At 45.8% G+C, this 14585-nt stretch overlaps 1 protein-coding gene across 1 annotated transcript in view; it reads right to left on the bottom strand.

Annotated features, from left to right (window-relative positions):
* Positions 1 to 1210: 1210 nt before the first annotated feature.
* The window catches only part of LOC121292922 (tetratricopeptide repeat protein 41), a 76754-nt gene continuing 63379 nt past the window's right edge, over positions 1211 to 14585 (bottom strand). Inside the window, exons 15-16 of the mRNA XM_041215420.1 lie at positions 3238 to 3364; positions 1211 to 3159 (exon numbers count right to left, since the gene is read on the bottom strand). Coding sequence (XP_041071354.1) covers positions 2406 to 3159; positions 3238 to 3364 — 881 coding nt within the window. The 3' untranslated portion in view covers positions 1211 to 2405. The remainder of the gene's footprint in view (positions 3160 to 3237; positions 3365 to 14585) is intronic.

Genomic DNA, 14585 nt, shown 5'->3' with positions numbered 1-14585 from the left:
ACCAAATTTTCGCAGTGTGATTGCTCCATTGACTGAACTACTAAAGAAAAACAAGAAGTTCAATGGACACAGGAGTGTCAGAATGCACTTGACAGTTTGAAAACTGTGTTGACTACGACACCAGTCCACAGTTACCTAATTATGCCAAGTAGTTTAAGTTGGTGGTTGATGCAAGTGATGTAGTTATTGGTGCTGTATTGTTACAAGAAGGTGAAACTGGAATTGAGAAACCGGTGGGATATTTTTCACAGAAGCTGGATGTACATCAGAGAAGATATTCAACCATCGAAAAGCAGACTTTAGGTCTGGTGTTAGCATTGCAGGTTTATAGTTGCAAGCAATTCATCAGAAACAATTGTTTATATAGACCACAATCCTTTAAAATGTCTGGACAAATTTCGAGACCAAAGTGTTCAGATGAAGTTTATTACTGCAACAATTTAATTTACAGAACATACATGTGGCTGGGTGAGAAAATTTAATTGCAGATGCATTTTCGAGAGTTTAAAGCTCAAAGGAAATTGGACATTGGACTGAAATTATCTCTTTTGATACAAAGGATTTGGGTATATTTTTATGTTAATGCATGCACCTGGTAATGTAATAGTTTGCATACTACTTGCATAAGTACAGCAAGTAGTGTAAGATGAGTTGAGAAAATGAAGCCATCTTTTAAAATCATGACAGTTCATTTTTCCATAAGGATGGAGGCGTCACGAAACCATATTATTATTGTAGGCTTATGGACTTAAGTGTGGATGGTTCTGTCTGTGTGGCAGATTGAATTGAATTACAGTCAGACAGACTGCAAGGTTGACATTATCAAAAGTGTTAAGGTAAAAAGGGTATTTGAAATGCCAATGACTGAGCTGCAGCAAGAATCAGTTGATAAGGTGTGAATGAAATTTGTATTTGTAGATAAGTGGGGATTTGTTTGAGTTTCAAAGGGATGGTAAGATGTTTACAGCTAACAAGATAAATAAGGTAAAGTTATTACGTTTATTTTCCCAAAGGAAAAAGGCCATAATGATGACATGAAAGATTTTTATGGGAAAAGTAAATTTCCAAAGAAATGTAGAACAATGGGATTTTACATATTAAAGAGAGAGAAACATATATAAAGAAGGATGTGATAGAAGGCTATGTGGGGTGTGACTGTGTAAAATCCTGAAAGGTACACTGTGTGAAACAGCCTTGGGGAAAAGCCTCTAGCCATTTTTGCAGAAGTCTGCTGTGCCCAGTAACTAAAATTGTGTTAAAAGCCTTTGGAATTCCACTGTTGAGTGGGTGCTGTGGTAACCTTGCTGGATTGCCTAATAAAATTCAGATCTAATTTGGACTGTCGCTTTAAAGGGAGTGTGTGGTTGGGAGTCTGGTTAATTAGGAATTTTGGGATTTGTTATAATATCAAGTAACTGTAATCTTATGTATGTGTTTAAATTATTTTCCTTTGTTAATAAATGTTTTAATTTAATTTTTAGAATATCTAAAAGTGTTAGTGGGCTCATTACTTCTGAATTCAGTGCACGAATCTTTTTGTAATAAATATAAATTGCAAACCGTTGTGATAGCATGGCCATGTTTCCCTTGTGGATTTGGTCCACCTGGCACATATCATCTGACGCATCATAACACATGTTGCAATGATATTGAGGGATAAATGTTGGCCAGGTGCCTGGAGAGAACTTCCCTGCTCTACTTTGAATAGTGCCATGGGTTATTTTATATTCACTTTAGAGGATAAACTTGATTTAACATCTGATTCAATTTTTTTGGCTTGAGAAGCTATGTGATGCAGGAGGACAGTCGAAAAGGGAAGGGAATAAAATACATTTCCTTCCTTTTTTATTGCATTAATGTAGTTGTGACTGCAGCCTTAAAACTTTTCAATTTAGCTCCTCACAGATTGTAGCAATGCTATAGAAAATCCTAATCTACAAATAATGCTATCTAGTAGTTTCAACAGGTTTTTGTGTTTTATAAATCTCCATTTCCGGTGTCCCTTGTATTGGGTTTCATAATGGAGTAAAAAAATTTAAAAATCATGTTTGTCACTTTTCTCTTTTATTTGTTAGTTCATTACTTATCTATTAAACCTTAACGTTTAATTAGCAGTGCAATAGGATGTTAAGGGCTGTACTTTGTCTTGCAATCTGGTAAACAAAGGGGATGCAAGAATGATATTGGTCGAGTCGCTCTCCACTATTTCCCTCCTTCTTTCAGTTTGAATATACGCCTCGCTATATGGTCCTTTAAGCAGGTCACAGTAATGGGAATTTCAAACAAACCTACTGCTAGATGGCCAAAGAAGAACAATATTGGACACAAAATGTTAACTCTGTTTCTCTTTCCATTGATGCTGTCAGACCTGCTGAGTTTTTCCAGCACTTTCTGTGTTACTACTGCTAGATGGCGTTGTTCAACAGTGCAGTGACATGCTGCAGATTCCTAGCCATTCCAGTATCCTTTCTGATCAGATGTCTTTGGGGTGAGAAAGGTTTTTGACGAGCTGGGTGGTGTCCTGGTGGATGATGCCAACCTGATTGGTAGATGATCCTGAGTCTTTCTGAGCCTACTTTGGTCCTTAAAGGTGGTACTAAAGTGTTAATGCTAGGCCCCAATGAAGATGGTTTGCGGGTGGTTAATGGCCTGCAGACTGAAGACGAATGTTTTTTGATTGGTGCTGATGAATTCCTATTCATAACTGGAGATCTAGATTCTTGGTGTCCCATCAACAAAGCTGGCCTTGGAAGCAAAGCATGTTTGGAAATGTATAATTTTGAACCTAAATTGCCTAAATATTCCTCTTCGAAACTGACATTATTTTCCATTTTATCCTGTTCAAGTATAACAGGTGCATCAGATGATATGTTAGAACCAACATTTGCTTCTGTCTTTTCCATTGAACAGCCAACAGGATGTGTTGTTTTCACAGACTTGAAATTGCCAGTCATCTGATGACTGTCAGTTAGGTTGCTAATTAAAGTCTTCGCATTAATATAGTTCTTTGGTCTTTCAAGAGTGAGGTGCAAACCAGGTTTTGCCTGGCCAGATTTCTTTGCTGTTAGTGAACTGAAAGACTTTCCAGGGCTATGTGCTGCCAATTTCTTAAAGAATGTTTGATCTTTGCAAATTTGTATCTCTGAATGTTTCAGCAGCCTAGGAAGGAGAAAAAGTTACTGGTGAGATGCAACACCTTGTAAAACAAATGATCAATAAAATCTAAACATGCCATACCTTCGCACCTCCATTGCTAAATGATGATTAGGACCCAGCAGCTCGGTTAGTAAGTCGAATGAATGCTGTAGATATTCTGTTGCTTCTTTCCTAGTCTGATAATTGTCATTATTTTGTAACAGTTTACCTAATTAGAGAAATAAGAAAATGCAAAGTTCCAAAAAACAGATTTTATGCTTTCCATTGTAGAAATGATGTTTTTCTTTGTATCTTACACAATGACCACATTTAGATCTGCATGTCATCACCCAAAAGCAACACGACATTTAAGCTTATCCAGAAACGGATTTTCACACAGTCAGTTATTATGGTCATACATTGGATCACTGAGGAAGTAAGCCCATCTTTGTTGTCAGTATCCTGATGATTAAATAAGGAAAAAATACCAGTTATGAACACTGGAGGGACATCTAGTTCAGTAATAAGGCATGTGCTTGGTTCAAAATGTTAAATCTATTCATAGCACTGCCTCTCTTCCAATCCGTACAAGGCTGGAGTTCCATCTCACTGGGGACACCACTTTGTTGTGTACATGAAGACAGTAGCACATGCAGGAGTATTTGTTGTATAAACAAAAGTGTTTGGCAAACCTCTCTGCTGTTTGAAAATGTGCTTCAATTTTGTCTGGGCAATAACTATAACATGCAACATACAGATGTGTCAAAAGGTTATATGTTAAGAGAGAAAAACATTTCCAAACAGTCTTTCATTAAGATGATATCCTTGTAACAAAATAATAATTATCATCATCAGTACAGATAAGGGCTACTTCATCAATGCCTGAAAAGTCAGACATGGAACAATGATTAGTTTCCTAGTTGCTCACATGTGCAGTGACTCTTTAGCACTTGTACGGGGCTATTTACCTGCCAGTAAAACACTGAAAAAACAGGATGATAAAATTTCCTTCAACAGGAAGATTCTGCACATAATTGTTCCGTTGTTTAGAGCAATTATCCAATTACTGTATAGTACATTAATAAATATTTGAATGAATATGATTCCAGTATAATAAATCTAAAACTTAGTTAAGAATACAGAGAGTTTGGAAATGCAGCATGAGTCTGCCAGTATCAGTAAAAAGATGAGTTAAGACCCAAAGATCATAATCAGATCATAAGAAATAGGAGCAGGAGTAGGCCATTTGGCCCATCGAGCCTGCTCCGCCATTCAATAAGATCATGGTTGATTTGATTGTGGCCTTAACTCCACTTTCCTGCCTGCCCACATAAACTTTGACTCCCATGTAAATCAAAAATCTGTCTAACTCAGCTTTGAACACCCAGGCCCTACTGGTCACTGTGGAAGAGAATCACAAAGAGTAATGACACTCTGAGAGAAGATATTGCTCCTCATCTCCATTTTAAATGGAAGATCCCTTATTTTTAAATGTTTTGTTTGCAGTCTCTCAAAAGATACTATGACTTATAGCTCAAATGCTAATTTTTTTTCTCCTTACAGGCTGCTGTCTGTTTTGTGCATCATCTGGTTTCGTTCACAGCTTGTGCAGTTTTTTTCTACTTAAATCTAAACTACACAAATGTAGAAATATTAACGACTGTGTACAGAGTTTTCAGTCCACGGGATCTTATTTTAAGTTATCTCAATTTTAACAACGTTTTTCTGTTATTATTTGGCTTTGTAAATTGCTCCACCAGTGTTTATCAGTCAATTTTACTACATCAACTTTTACAATATATTTGTGGACTCTGACCACCAGATGGTTCTCTGACGTCTCTCTCCCACAACTCTATTGCCAGCTTGTGTATGATTTTTTAAAAATCAACTGGTTGTAGTATAAGGGGGTGGGATTTTCTGGGCCCATCAGCGACAGGCGTCATGGCAGGAAAATGTGGAAAGCTGCCAGAAGTCGCCTGCCGGTTTAAAAAAAAGTTTGCAATTTTCTGCTCCCAACTTCCATGGCAGGTTGGGTGGCCTGCTGTGCATGTTGGGAACGGCATTTGAATCACAGAATCACACAGTTCAGAAGAGGCCTTTCGGCCCATCGAGTCTGCACCGACATGTGAGAAACACCTGACCTAATAACCTAATCCCATTTACCAGCACTTGGCCCATAGCCTTGAATGTTATGATGTGCCAAGTGCTCATCCAGGTACTTTTTAAAGGATGTGAGGCAACCCGCCTCCACCACCCTCCCAGGCAGCACATTCCAGACCGTCACCACCCTCTGGGTAAAAAAGTTTTTCCTCACATCCCCCCACTAAACCTCCTGTCCCCTCACCTTGAACTTAAGTCCCCTTGTGACTGATCCTTCAACTAAGGGGAACAGCTGCTCCCTATCCACCCTGTCCATACCCCTCATAATCTAGTACTCCTCGATCAGGCTGCCCCTCAGTCTTCTCTGCTCCAACAAAAACAACCCAAGAATATCCAACCTCTCTTCATAACTTAAATGTTTCATCCCGGCAACATCCTGGCAAATCTCCTCTGCACCCCCTCCAGTGCAATCACATCCTTCCTATAATGTGGTGACCAGAACTGCACATAATACACCAGCTGTGGCTTCACCGAGGTTCTATTCAACTCCAACATGACCTCCCTACTTTTGTAATCTATGCCTCAATTGATAAAGGCAAGTGTCTCATATACCTTTTTCATCACCCCTCTAACATGCCCTTCCGCCTTCAGAGATCTATGGATACACACGCCAAAGTCCCTTTGTTCCTCAGAATTTCCTAGTGTCATGCCGTTCATTGGATACTTCCTTGTCAAATTACTCCTTCCAAAGTATATCACCTCACACTTTTCAGGGTTAAATTTCATCTTATCTGCTCATTTGACCATCCCATCTATATCCTCCAGTAGCCCAGACACTCAACCTCACTGTTAACCACCCGGCCAATCGTTGTGTCATCTGCAAACTTACTAATCCTATCCTCCACGCAGTCATCTATGTTGTTTATATAAATGACAAATAATAGGGGACCCAGTACAGATCCCTGTGGTAAGCCACTGGACACTGGCTTCCAGTCACTAAAGCATCCTTCTGTCATCACCCTCTGTTTCCTACAACAAAGCCAATTTTGAATCCACCTCATCAAATTACCCTGTATCCCATGTGCATTTGCCTTCTTTATAAGTCTCCCATGTGGGACCTTGTCAAAGGCTTTGCTGAAATCCATATAAATGACATCAACTGCACTACCCTCATCTACACACATGGTCACCACCTCAAAAAATTCAATCAAATTTGTTAGGCATGACCTCTCTCTGACAAAGCCATGCTGACTATCCCTGATCAAACCTTGCCTCTCCAGGAGGAGATAGATTCTCTCCTTCAGAACTTTCTCCAATAGTTTCCCTACCACTGACGTGAGACTCACTGGCCTGTAGTTCTCTGGCTTACCTCTACAACCCTTTTTAAATAGTGGAACCACATTAGTTGTTCTCCAGTCCTCCGGCGCCTCCCCCGTGGCCAGAGAGGAATTAAAATTTGGGTCAGATCCCCTGCGATCTCCTCCCTTGCCTCCCTCAGCAGTCTGGGACACAAATCATCCGGACCTGGAGATTTGTCCACTTTTAAGTCTGCCAACACCTCCAATACCTTGTCACTCCCTATATCAATTTGCTTAAGAACCTCGTAGTCTCTCTCCCTCTCCCCATCCTCATTCTCTTGGGTGAAGATGGATGTGAAGTATTCATTCAACACTCTAGCAATGTCATCTGCCTCCACCCATAGACTGCCCCTTGGTCCCTTATGGGCCCTACTCTTTCCCTGGTTACCCTCTTCCCCTTGAGATATTTATAGAATATGTTGGGATTTTCCCTACTTTTACCAGCCAGAGCTTTCTCATATCCCCTCTTTATTCTCCTAATTGCTTTCTTAAGTTCCACCCTGCACTTTCTGTACTCCACTAATGCCTCCGCTGATTTGCTTCCCTTGTACCTGCTAAAAGCCTCTTTATTCCTTCTCATCATAACCTGAATATCTCTGGTCATACATGGTTCTCTGGGCTTGTTACTCCTTCCTATCACCCTAGAGGGAACATGTTGAGCATGTACCCTCCCCATTTCCTTTTTGAATGCCCCTCACTGCTCCTCTGTAGATTTCCCCACAAGTAGCTGTGAATATCATGAATACTCATTAAAAAGGCAGCTCGCCAGAATCACGCCCCCAGTGCAGATCAAATGGCCATGCCGGCGGCTAATTAGACCGCGTGATTCATGACCGGTATAAGTGATGTGCAGCTGGCAAGAACCTTTTCACTCATGACCTCAAGGTATGTTCGCCTACCTTTCATTATGCTCATGGCTGCTCTGATTCAATGCCAAGGCTGCACAGGCAAGACCAGTGGGAACTCAAGTGGACCGGGTGTTCAGAACCAAGGCTTACCTTGCGAGACCAGTGGGAAGACAGGGGAAGGGGCAGTAGGGTGGAAGGTGCTGGAGGGCAAAGGCTTGACTGGGGTGGGGGGGAAGTGGTGCTAACACAAGATAGAGGCAAGGGAAGGGGCTGGAGAGCAAATGCTTGAATGGGGTGGGGATGGTAAGACAAGACAGAGGGAAGGGGAGGAGCTGGAGGGAAAAGGCTTGAATGGGAGGGTGGGGAAATCAGACAAGACGGAGCCAAGGGGAGGGGCTGGAGGCCAAAAACTTAATGGGTGGGGGTGGGTGACACAAGACAGAGGCACCAGAAGGGGCTGGAGGGGAAAGGCTAAACCGGGGAGAGATGACTGGGGAAGAGAGCACATGGACACATGACTAAGGGAGTGGGAAATTAAATCAGGGCCAGAAAGCAGAGACAGTCCTGGGCAGTTGCGCAACAACTAGTCGGGGCCAGAAAGCACAGACAGTCCTGAACAGTTGTGCAGCATGAAGTCAAAGCCAGAAGGCATAGTCAGTCCTATGGATCTGTGCCACAATTTAGAGGGCTGTGCTTGGCCCGCCTGTCCTAGTCGCAGTCCAGGGAGGGAGAGGGCCTGTCAGTCAGTGCCCTGCATGAGACACAGAGCATGGTCAGTCCCTCACACACATCGATCCTGGGGTCTAATCTGAATCCGCACCTTGGCAATCGCTTATGCAAGGCAAGTTTTCAGGCCTCATCATCATACTGAATCCCCAGCATGAGATCTCTCTTCTGGACGCAGTCATCTGCAACTCTCAGTAATGAACCTGAGCCTGCACTTCAGCTCACCTTGCATTGGATCATGAAAGCTTCAGCTGCAGCCACATGGTCTGCTCTCTGTCAAGCACTCCTGACCATGGCTCTGTTTGAAGGTTCCCAATTTACCATACATTCTAACGTTGGCACAGGTGGCCCCAAAAATGCTGACGCTCAATCTAGGCATTAAATACACTAATCTTTGATAATAAAGAACACACATCAAATGTTTTGGAGCCTTGCTCTGATCCCTTGTGAGGCCTCCACATTTTCATTCCACCAGTCTGACATGTCCACAAGGAAACCAGTCCCCCAATGCCATTCTAATTAGCACATTACCATGTCGAATGACCATCTGAGAGCTGGCACAGGATTAATGTAACGAGACACTAGCCAGACCTTCTGGCCCAGCACAGCATCCTCCCATGCTAAAGTCCAGCACCTAGGGCCTTTACACATACCTCCTATCTCACCTAGTTCTAACCATCTAGCACAATTGGCAAGGCTCAACATGTGTCAGCAAAGTACATAGCTCTGCACCATGGAGGTGGGAGGGTGGAGACTAAGATTGGGGTGATCTTCAGATGTACAGGCAGACATGAGATAACACTACAGGCCACCAGGAGCGCATAAGAGCCCAGACTTTTGGTTCATAAGTAAAGCAAACTCAAGGCTGACGGGAATTACATAAAAGCCAATGAAAGATGCACCGACTGAGATTGACTGCAATGTGCATCGATATTCAATCCTCCAAGATCCACATGGAACACCCTTCAATGCAGAAGCATCAGGAGACAAAACAGACTCCAGCGTCTAAACTCATGAAGGAACATATTGGCCCGTAACTTCAGAGCTCCCCAGTGTCAGATTTGGGTCCCCAAAGATGCACTGGGGAATGCTTCGGGGAAGTCCCCAGGTAAGGATTTGCACACCAATTGCCCAGAAATACACACTTCCTCTGGACAATTGCACTGCGCTGGGAACCATTCGAAAATGCAGTTAAAATCACAAACTTTGAATGATTCTGCCATGGTTATACAATAGTTACTCAGAAAAAGAATTAAAATCTCTTCTAACTTCTGAGTAACTATTGTAAAGACCCAGGCCAATCACATGAGACTCCACCCACGAACCCCAAAAACCCCCCCATACGGGGCTCCCCCGACACAATCCAATCTCCCACCCCCAGACCTCCAACACCCCCTACCACTGACAATCCCCACCCCTCAATCTCCAACCCCAGCCCCTCCAGCTCCGAGCCCCCACCCACCGACCTTAGAACACCCCCACCCTTCCACCTCCGATCACCAACACCCCGAATCCCCCACCTCCTGAATTCTGATCCCCCCTCCCCGACCTCCGATACCCCAACCCCCACCTCAGATGCCCCAATCCCCCAACCACCAACTTCCCACCACCCGATCTCCAAATGCCCACCGTCAACCTCTGACACCCCCCACCCTTGACACCTCCCACCCCTCGGTCTCCAACCCCAACGCCTCCAACCTTCGAACCCCCATCCATCGACCACCCATCCCACCTCTCCCCTTCCGATCCCTCCGACCTCTGATGCCCCACCCCCTACCTCTAATTCCCCATCCCCCGACCTCCAAACCCCTGCCCTACTGACCTCCAAACCGCCACGGCCCCAGCCTCCAATCCTTCATTCCTCCAGCCTCCGATCCCCATTCTTCTGACCTCCGATCCCCCACTCCCCCGACCTCCGACCGACCCACTCCCCCGACCTCCGACCCCCCAATCTTCCGACATCCGACACTCCCCACCTCCTCTAACCTCCGAAAACTTCCAGCTCCCCAGACCTTGAACCACCCACCCCTCCCCACAGACATCTGACCCCCATCACCACCACCCCGCACCCCCCGGACCTCTCTGTCCCCGACCTCATATCCGCCCCGCCGCCCCCCCACACTCCCCACAGACTTCTGGAGATTTTCCTTCCACAGCTTCCAATCTGATAGTCTCCCAACCGCGGACAGCCCGCTTCTACCTCCTACCCAATATACACAAACAGTACTGTCCTGGCAGACTGATCATGTCAGCCTGTTCCTACCCCACAGAACTCATTTCTTGCTATCTTGACTCCATTCTCTCTCCCCTTATCCAGTCCCTACCCACCTACATCCATGATTTCTCTGACACCCTACATCATATCAACAATTTCCAGTTCCCTGGCCCCAACTGTCTCCTCTTCACCATGGACGTCCAATCTCTCTACACCTCCATCCCCCATCGGGATGGTCTGAGGGCTCTCCGCTTCCTCAAACAGAGGCCCAAACAATCCCCATTCACCACTACTCTCCTCCGTCTGGCTGAACTTGTTCTCACACTGAATAATTTCTCCTTTAACCCCTCTCACTTCCTCCAAATGAAAGGTGTGGCTATGGGTACCTGCATGGGCCCCAGCTATGCCTGTCTCTTTATGGGGTATGTGGAACATTCCTTGTTCCAGTCCTACTCTGACCCCCTCCCACAACTCTTTCTCCGGTACATCGATGATTACTTCGGTGCTGCTTCATGGTCTCCTGTGGACCTGGAAAAATTTATTAATTTTGCTTCCAATTTCCACCCCTCCATCATTTTCACATGGTCCATCTCTGACACTTCCCTTCCCTTCCTTGACCTCTCTGTCTCTATTTCTGGTGATAGACTGTCCACCAATACCCATTACAAGCCTACCGACTCCCACAGCTACCTTGACTACAGCTCCTCACACCCCGCTTCCTCCGTCGCATCTGTTCTGATGATGCTACCTTCAAAAACAGTTCCTCTGACATGTCCTCCTTCTTCCTTAACTGAGGTTTTCAACCTACGGTCGTTGACAGGGCCCTCAACCGTGTCCGGCCCATCTCCCGCACATTCGCCCTCACACCTTCTTCTCCCTCCCAGAAACATGATAGGGACCCCCTTGTCCTCACTTGTCACCCCACCAGCCTCCGCATTCAAAGGATCATCCTCCACCATTTCCACCAACTCCAGCATGATGCCACCACCAAACACATCTTCCCTTCATCCCCCCCAGCGGCATTCCTTAGGGATCATTCCCACCGTGACACCCTGGTCCACTCCTCCATCACCCCCTACACCTCAACCCCCTCCCACGGCACCTTCCCATGCAACCGCAGAAGATGCAACACCTGCCCATTTACTTCCCCGCTCTTCACCGTCCAAGGGCCCAAACACTCCTTTCAAGTGAAGCAGCATTTCACTTGCACTTCCCTCAACTTAGTCTCCTGCATTCGTTGCTCCCAATGCGGTTTCCTCTACATTGGAGAGAGCAAATGCAGACTGTCCGCAAGCATTACCCAGACCTCCCTATCGCTTGCCATTTCAACACCCCACCCTGCTATCATGCCCACATGTCCGTCCTTGGCTTGCTGCATTGTTCCAGTGAAGCTCAACACAAACTGGAGGAACAGCACCTCATCTTCCAACTAGGCACTTTACAGCTTTCTGGACTGAATACTGAGTTCAACAATTTTAGATCGTGAACTCTCTCCTCCATCCCCACCCCGTTTCCAATTTTCCCCCTCCTTTTTCTTTTTTCCAATAATTTATATAGATTTTTCTTTTCCCACCTATTTCCATTATTTTTAAATGAATTCCATCCATTGTTTTATCTCTACCTTTTGGCCTTTTTCGATTCCTTCACCCCACCCCACCCCCACTAGGGCTATCTGTACCTTGCTCATCCTGCTTTCTACTCTTAATTAGCACATTCCTTTAGATAATATCACCACCTTCAACACCTCTTTGTCCTTTTGTCTGTGACATCTTTTGGTTATCTCCACTGGCCCTCTATTCAGCTCTCCTTGTCCCCCCCCCCCCCCCCCCCCCCCCCCCCCCCCCCCCCACTTAAACCAGCTTATATTTCACCCCTTTTCTATTTTTCCTTAGTCCTGTTGAAGGGTCATTCGGACTCGAAACGTTAACTGTGTTCCTCTCCACAGATGCTGCCAGACCTGCTGAGTTTTTCCAGGTATTTTTGTTTTTGTTTTGGATTTCCAGCATCCGCAGTTTTTTGCTTTTAGCTAGAAACAAATTGTATTCACGTTTGTGCCATTTACATACAGATTCTGAACACCAATGCTACCTTTGTGCTCTTAGTATTTCTTAATTTTTCTTTCCCTACTACTACATCTTTGTGCATCCCCAACATCCACAGCAGAGATGGAGGCAGGCTGCTGACTACTACTCACTGTTGTCTATGATGACCTTGGTAGGCGCCCCCTGGAGGGCTGCTGCCTGCTTTGGGTGTCCTGCTGTGGGACAGTGGACCCTCCCTGGCCTGTGGAGGTGGAGCTGATGGGGTCACATGCAGAGGGAATTGGTAATGGCTGGACACGCTGAATCACCTGGGTGGATGGCCCCAGGGTGTCCAGCTGATGTTCCTCCTCCCTGTGGGTGCCCGGGGGCCCCTGCCTGACTCCTTGGGCAGAATTTTACGACAGCAGGATTTTATGTTCCCGATGTTGTCAATGGGATTTATAATGGCCCGCTGAAATGGGGCCATAAAATTCTGCCCCTTGAGGAGAGGGGGCACTTGGAGGGAGGTCAAGGTGCCCCATCCCCCTCTCGCCTAGCAACTGATGGATCCAATGTATGCTTAGAGCGATGGAGAGAAGGTCTTGGCACACATCAGGTGCAAAGTCATGGACCAAGGTCTCCATGGCAGTCGCCATCCTACCAGTGTTGACCTCGGTGCGCTGGCATGTCGGTGCAATGAAATCAGACAGAACTTCGAAAGACTCCTCAATTGTCTGTTGCAATCTGATCAAGCACCAGACAACCCTGCCTGATGTTCCTAAGTCTGTCTTTGCAGCTCCAACATCTGTGTTAGGACCGAGTCCAGAGGCTCGCCATCAGAATTGGACTCAGCAGGAGGCTGGCCTCCAGCAGTCCTCCGAGTATTCGTGACCTAGGATGCCCCAGCCTCTGCTGTGGACCCGAATCTATGCTGTGCTCACCAGAATTTGATCCCGAGCCTGCTCTAGAACTAGGTCCCACCAAGTTTTGTGTCTTTGCGCTGGTGGAGGGTGCGAGTGAATGCTGTAACCACTCTACATCTAGTTGTTCCTTAGGATCCTCATCCGAAGTGCTGTGGGGGCTAGGGTTGATGGGCTGGCTTTTGGTGCAGCTCTTCCATTTCCTGCTGGTGCCCTGTTAAGGAGAGAAGAGATAATGAATGAATGGCTGCATAGTCACCAACCTAACAAAGCACTCACAGTTTTGGCTGGTGTCTGAAGAGCTGGTAATGAGTCCTCACTGGGTTGGGAGTTGTTGATCTCGGTGCAGGCACAATCCCGGTCCTCACCAGCCAGCTCTGCCACCCGCTCTTCATATTGAGTGAAGGGCCTGAGCTGGGATCTCTCTTGTTGTTGTGGGGGACCTTGTCCTGCATAAAGACAGATGCACACATTGTGAGCAAGATGGATGGCAAAGCTGATGATAAGAATGCCACTTTCTGTGTGTGCTGAGTGGACCCCTAAGGGCTGGGCACGCGATGAAGATGTCAAAGCGTGTGTGTGGGAGAATCAGTGGTGATGTCCTTATGGTGTGTAGTGTGTGAGATCCCTGTGGAGTGTAAGCCTGCAGATGACTGATGAGCTTGTGAGAGTGTGAGTTGAGAGTGAGGAGAATGTTCATTTAAAAACAAAAAACGCTGGAAAAACTGAGCAGGTCTGGCAGCATCTGTGGAGAGAGAAACAAAGTTACAGTTTCCAGTCCGTATGACTCTTCTTCACACAGACCCGAAATGTTAACTGTTTCTCTCTCCACAGATGCTGCCAGACCAGCTCAGATTTTCCAGAATTTTCTGTTTTTATTTCAGATTTCCAGCATCCACAGTATTTTGCTTTTATCAAAATGTTGACTTACCCTGGCAGAGCGGATGAGATTATTCATCCTCTTCCTGCACTGGATCGGGGTCCTCTTCAGGGGCATGTTGGCACTGACCGCCCTGGCAGTCTGCTCCCATGCTGGCATGGTAAGGTTGGTGGATCTACGGCTCTCATCATGGGGGCAAAGTATCTCCCGCCGGTCCTCCACTGCGTCGAGGAGTGACGCCAATGAGGCTTCACTAAACTTCGGAGCAGCTTGCTTGATTCTCTTGGGGCCACTCTGGTGTTCACCACAACAAGTCCTGGGCTGCAGTGAGCTGTGTGCACGGGTGCGGTTTAAATATGGTGCCCAGAAGGAGGATCTGATG

This window comes from Carcharodon carcharias, chromosome 21, assembly GCF_017639515.1.
Source record: "Carcharodon carcharias isolate sCarCar2 chromosome 21, sCarCar2.pri, whole genome shotgun sequence".
Taxonomy (NCBI): Eukaryota; Metazoa; Chordata; class Chondrichthyes; order Lamniformes; family Lamnidae; genus Carcharodon; species Carcharodon carcharias.
The sequence above is the reverse complement of the archived record's forward strand: the minus strand, read 5'-3'. Positions and strand labels throughout refer to the sequence as shown.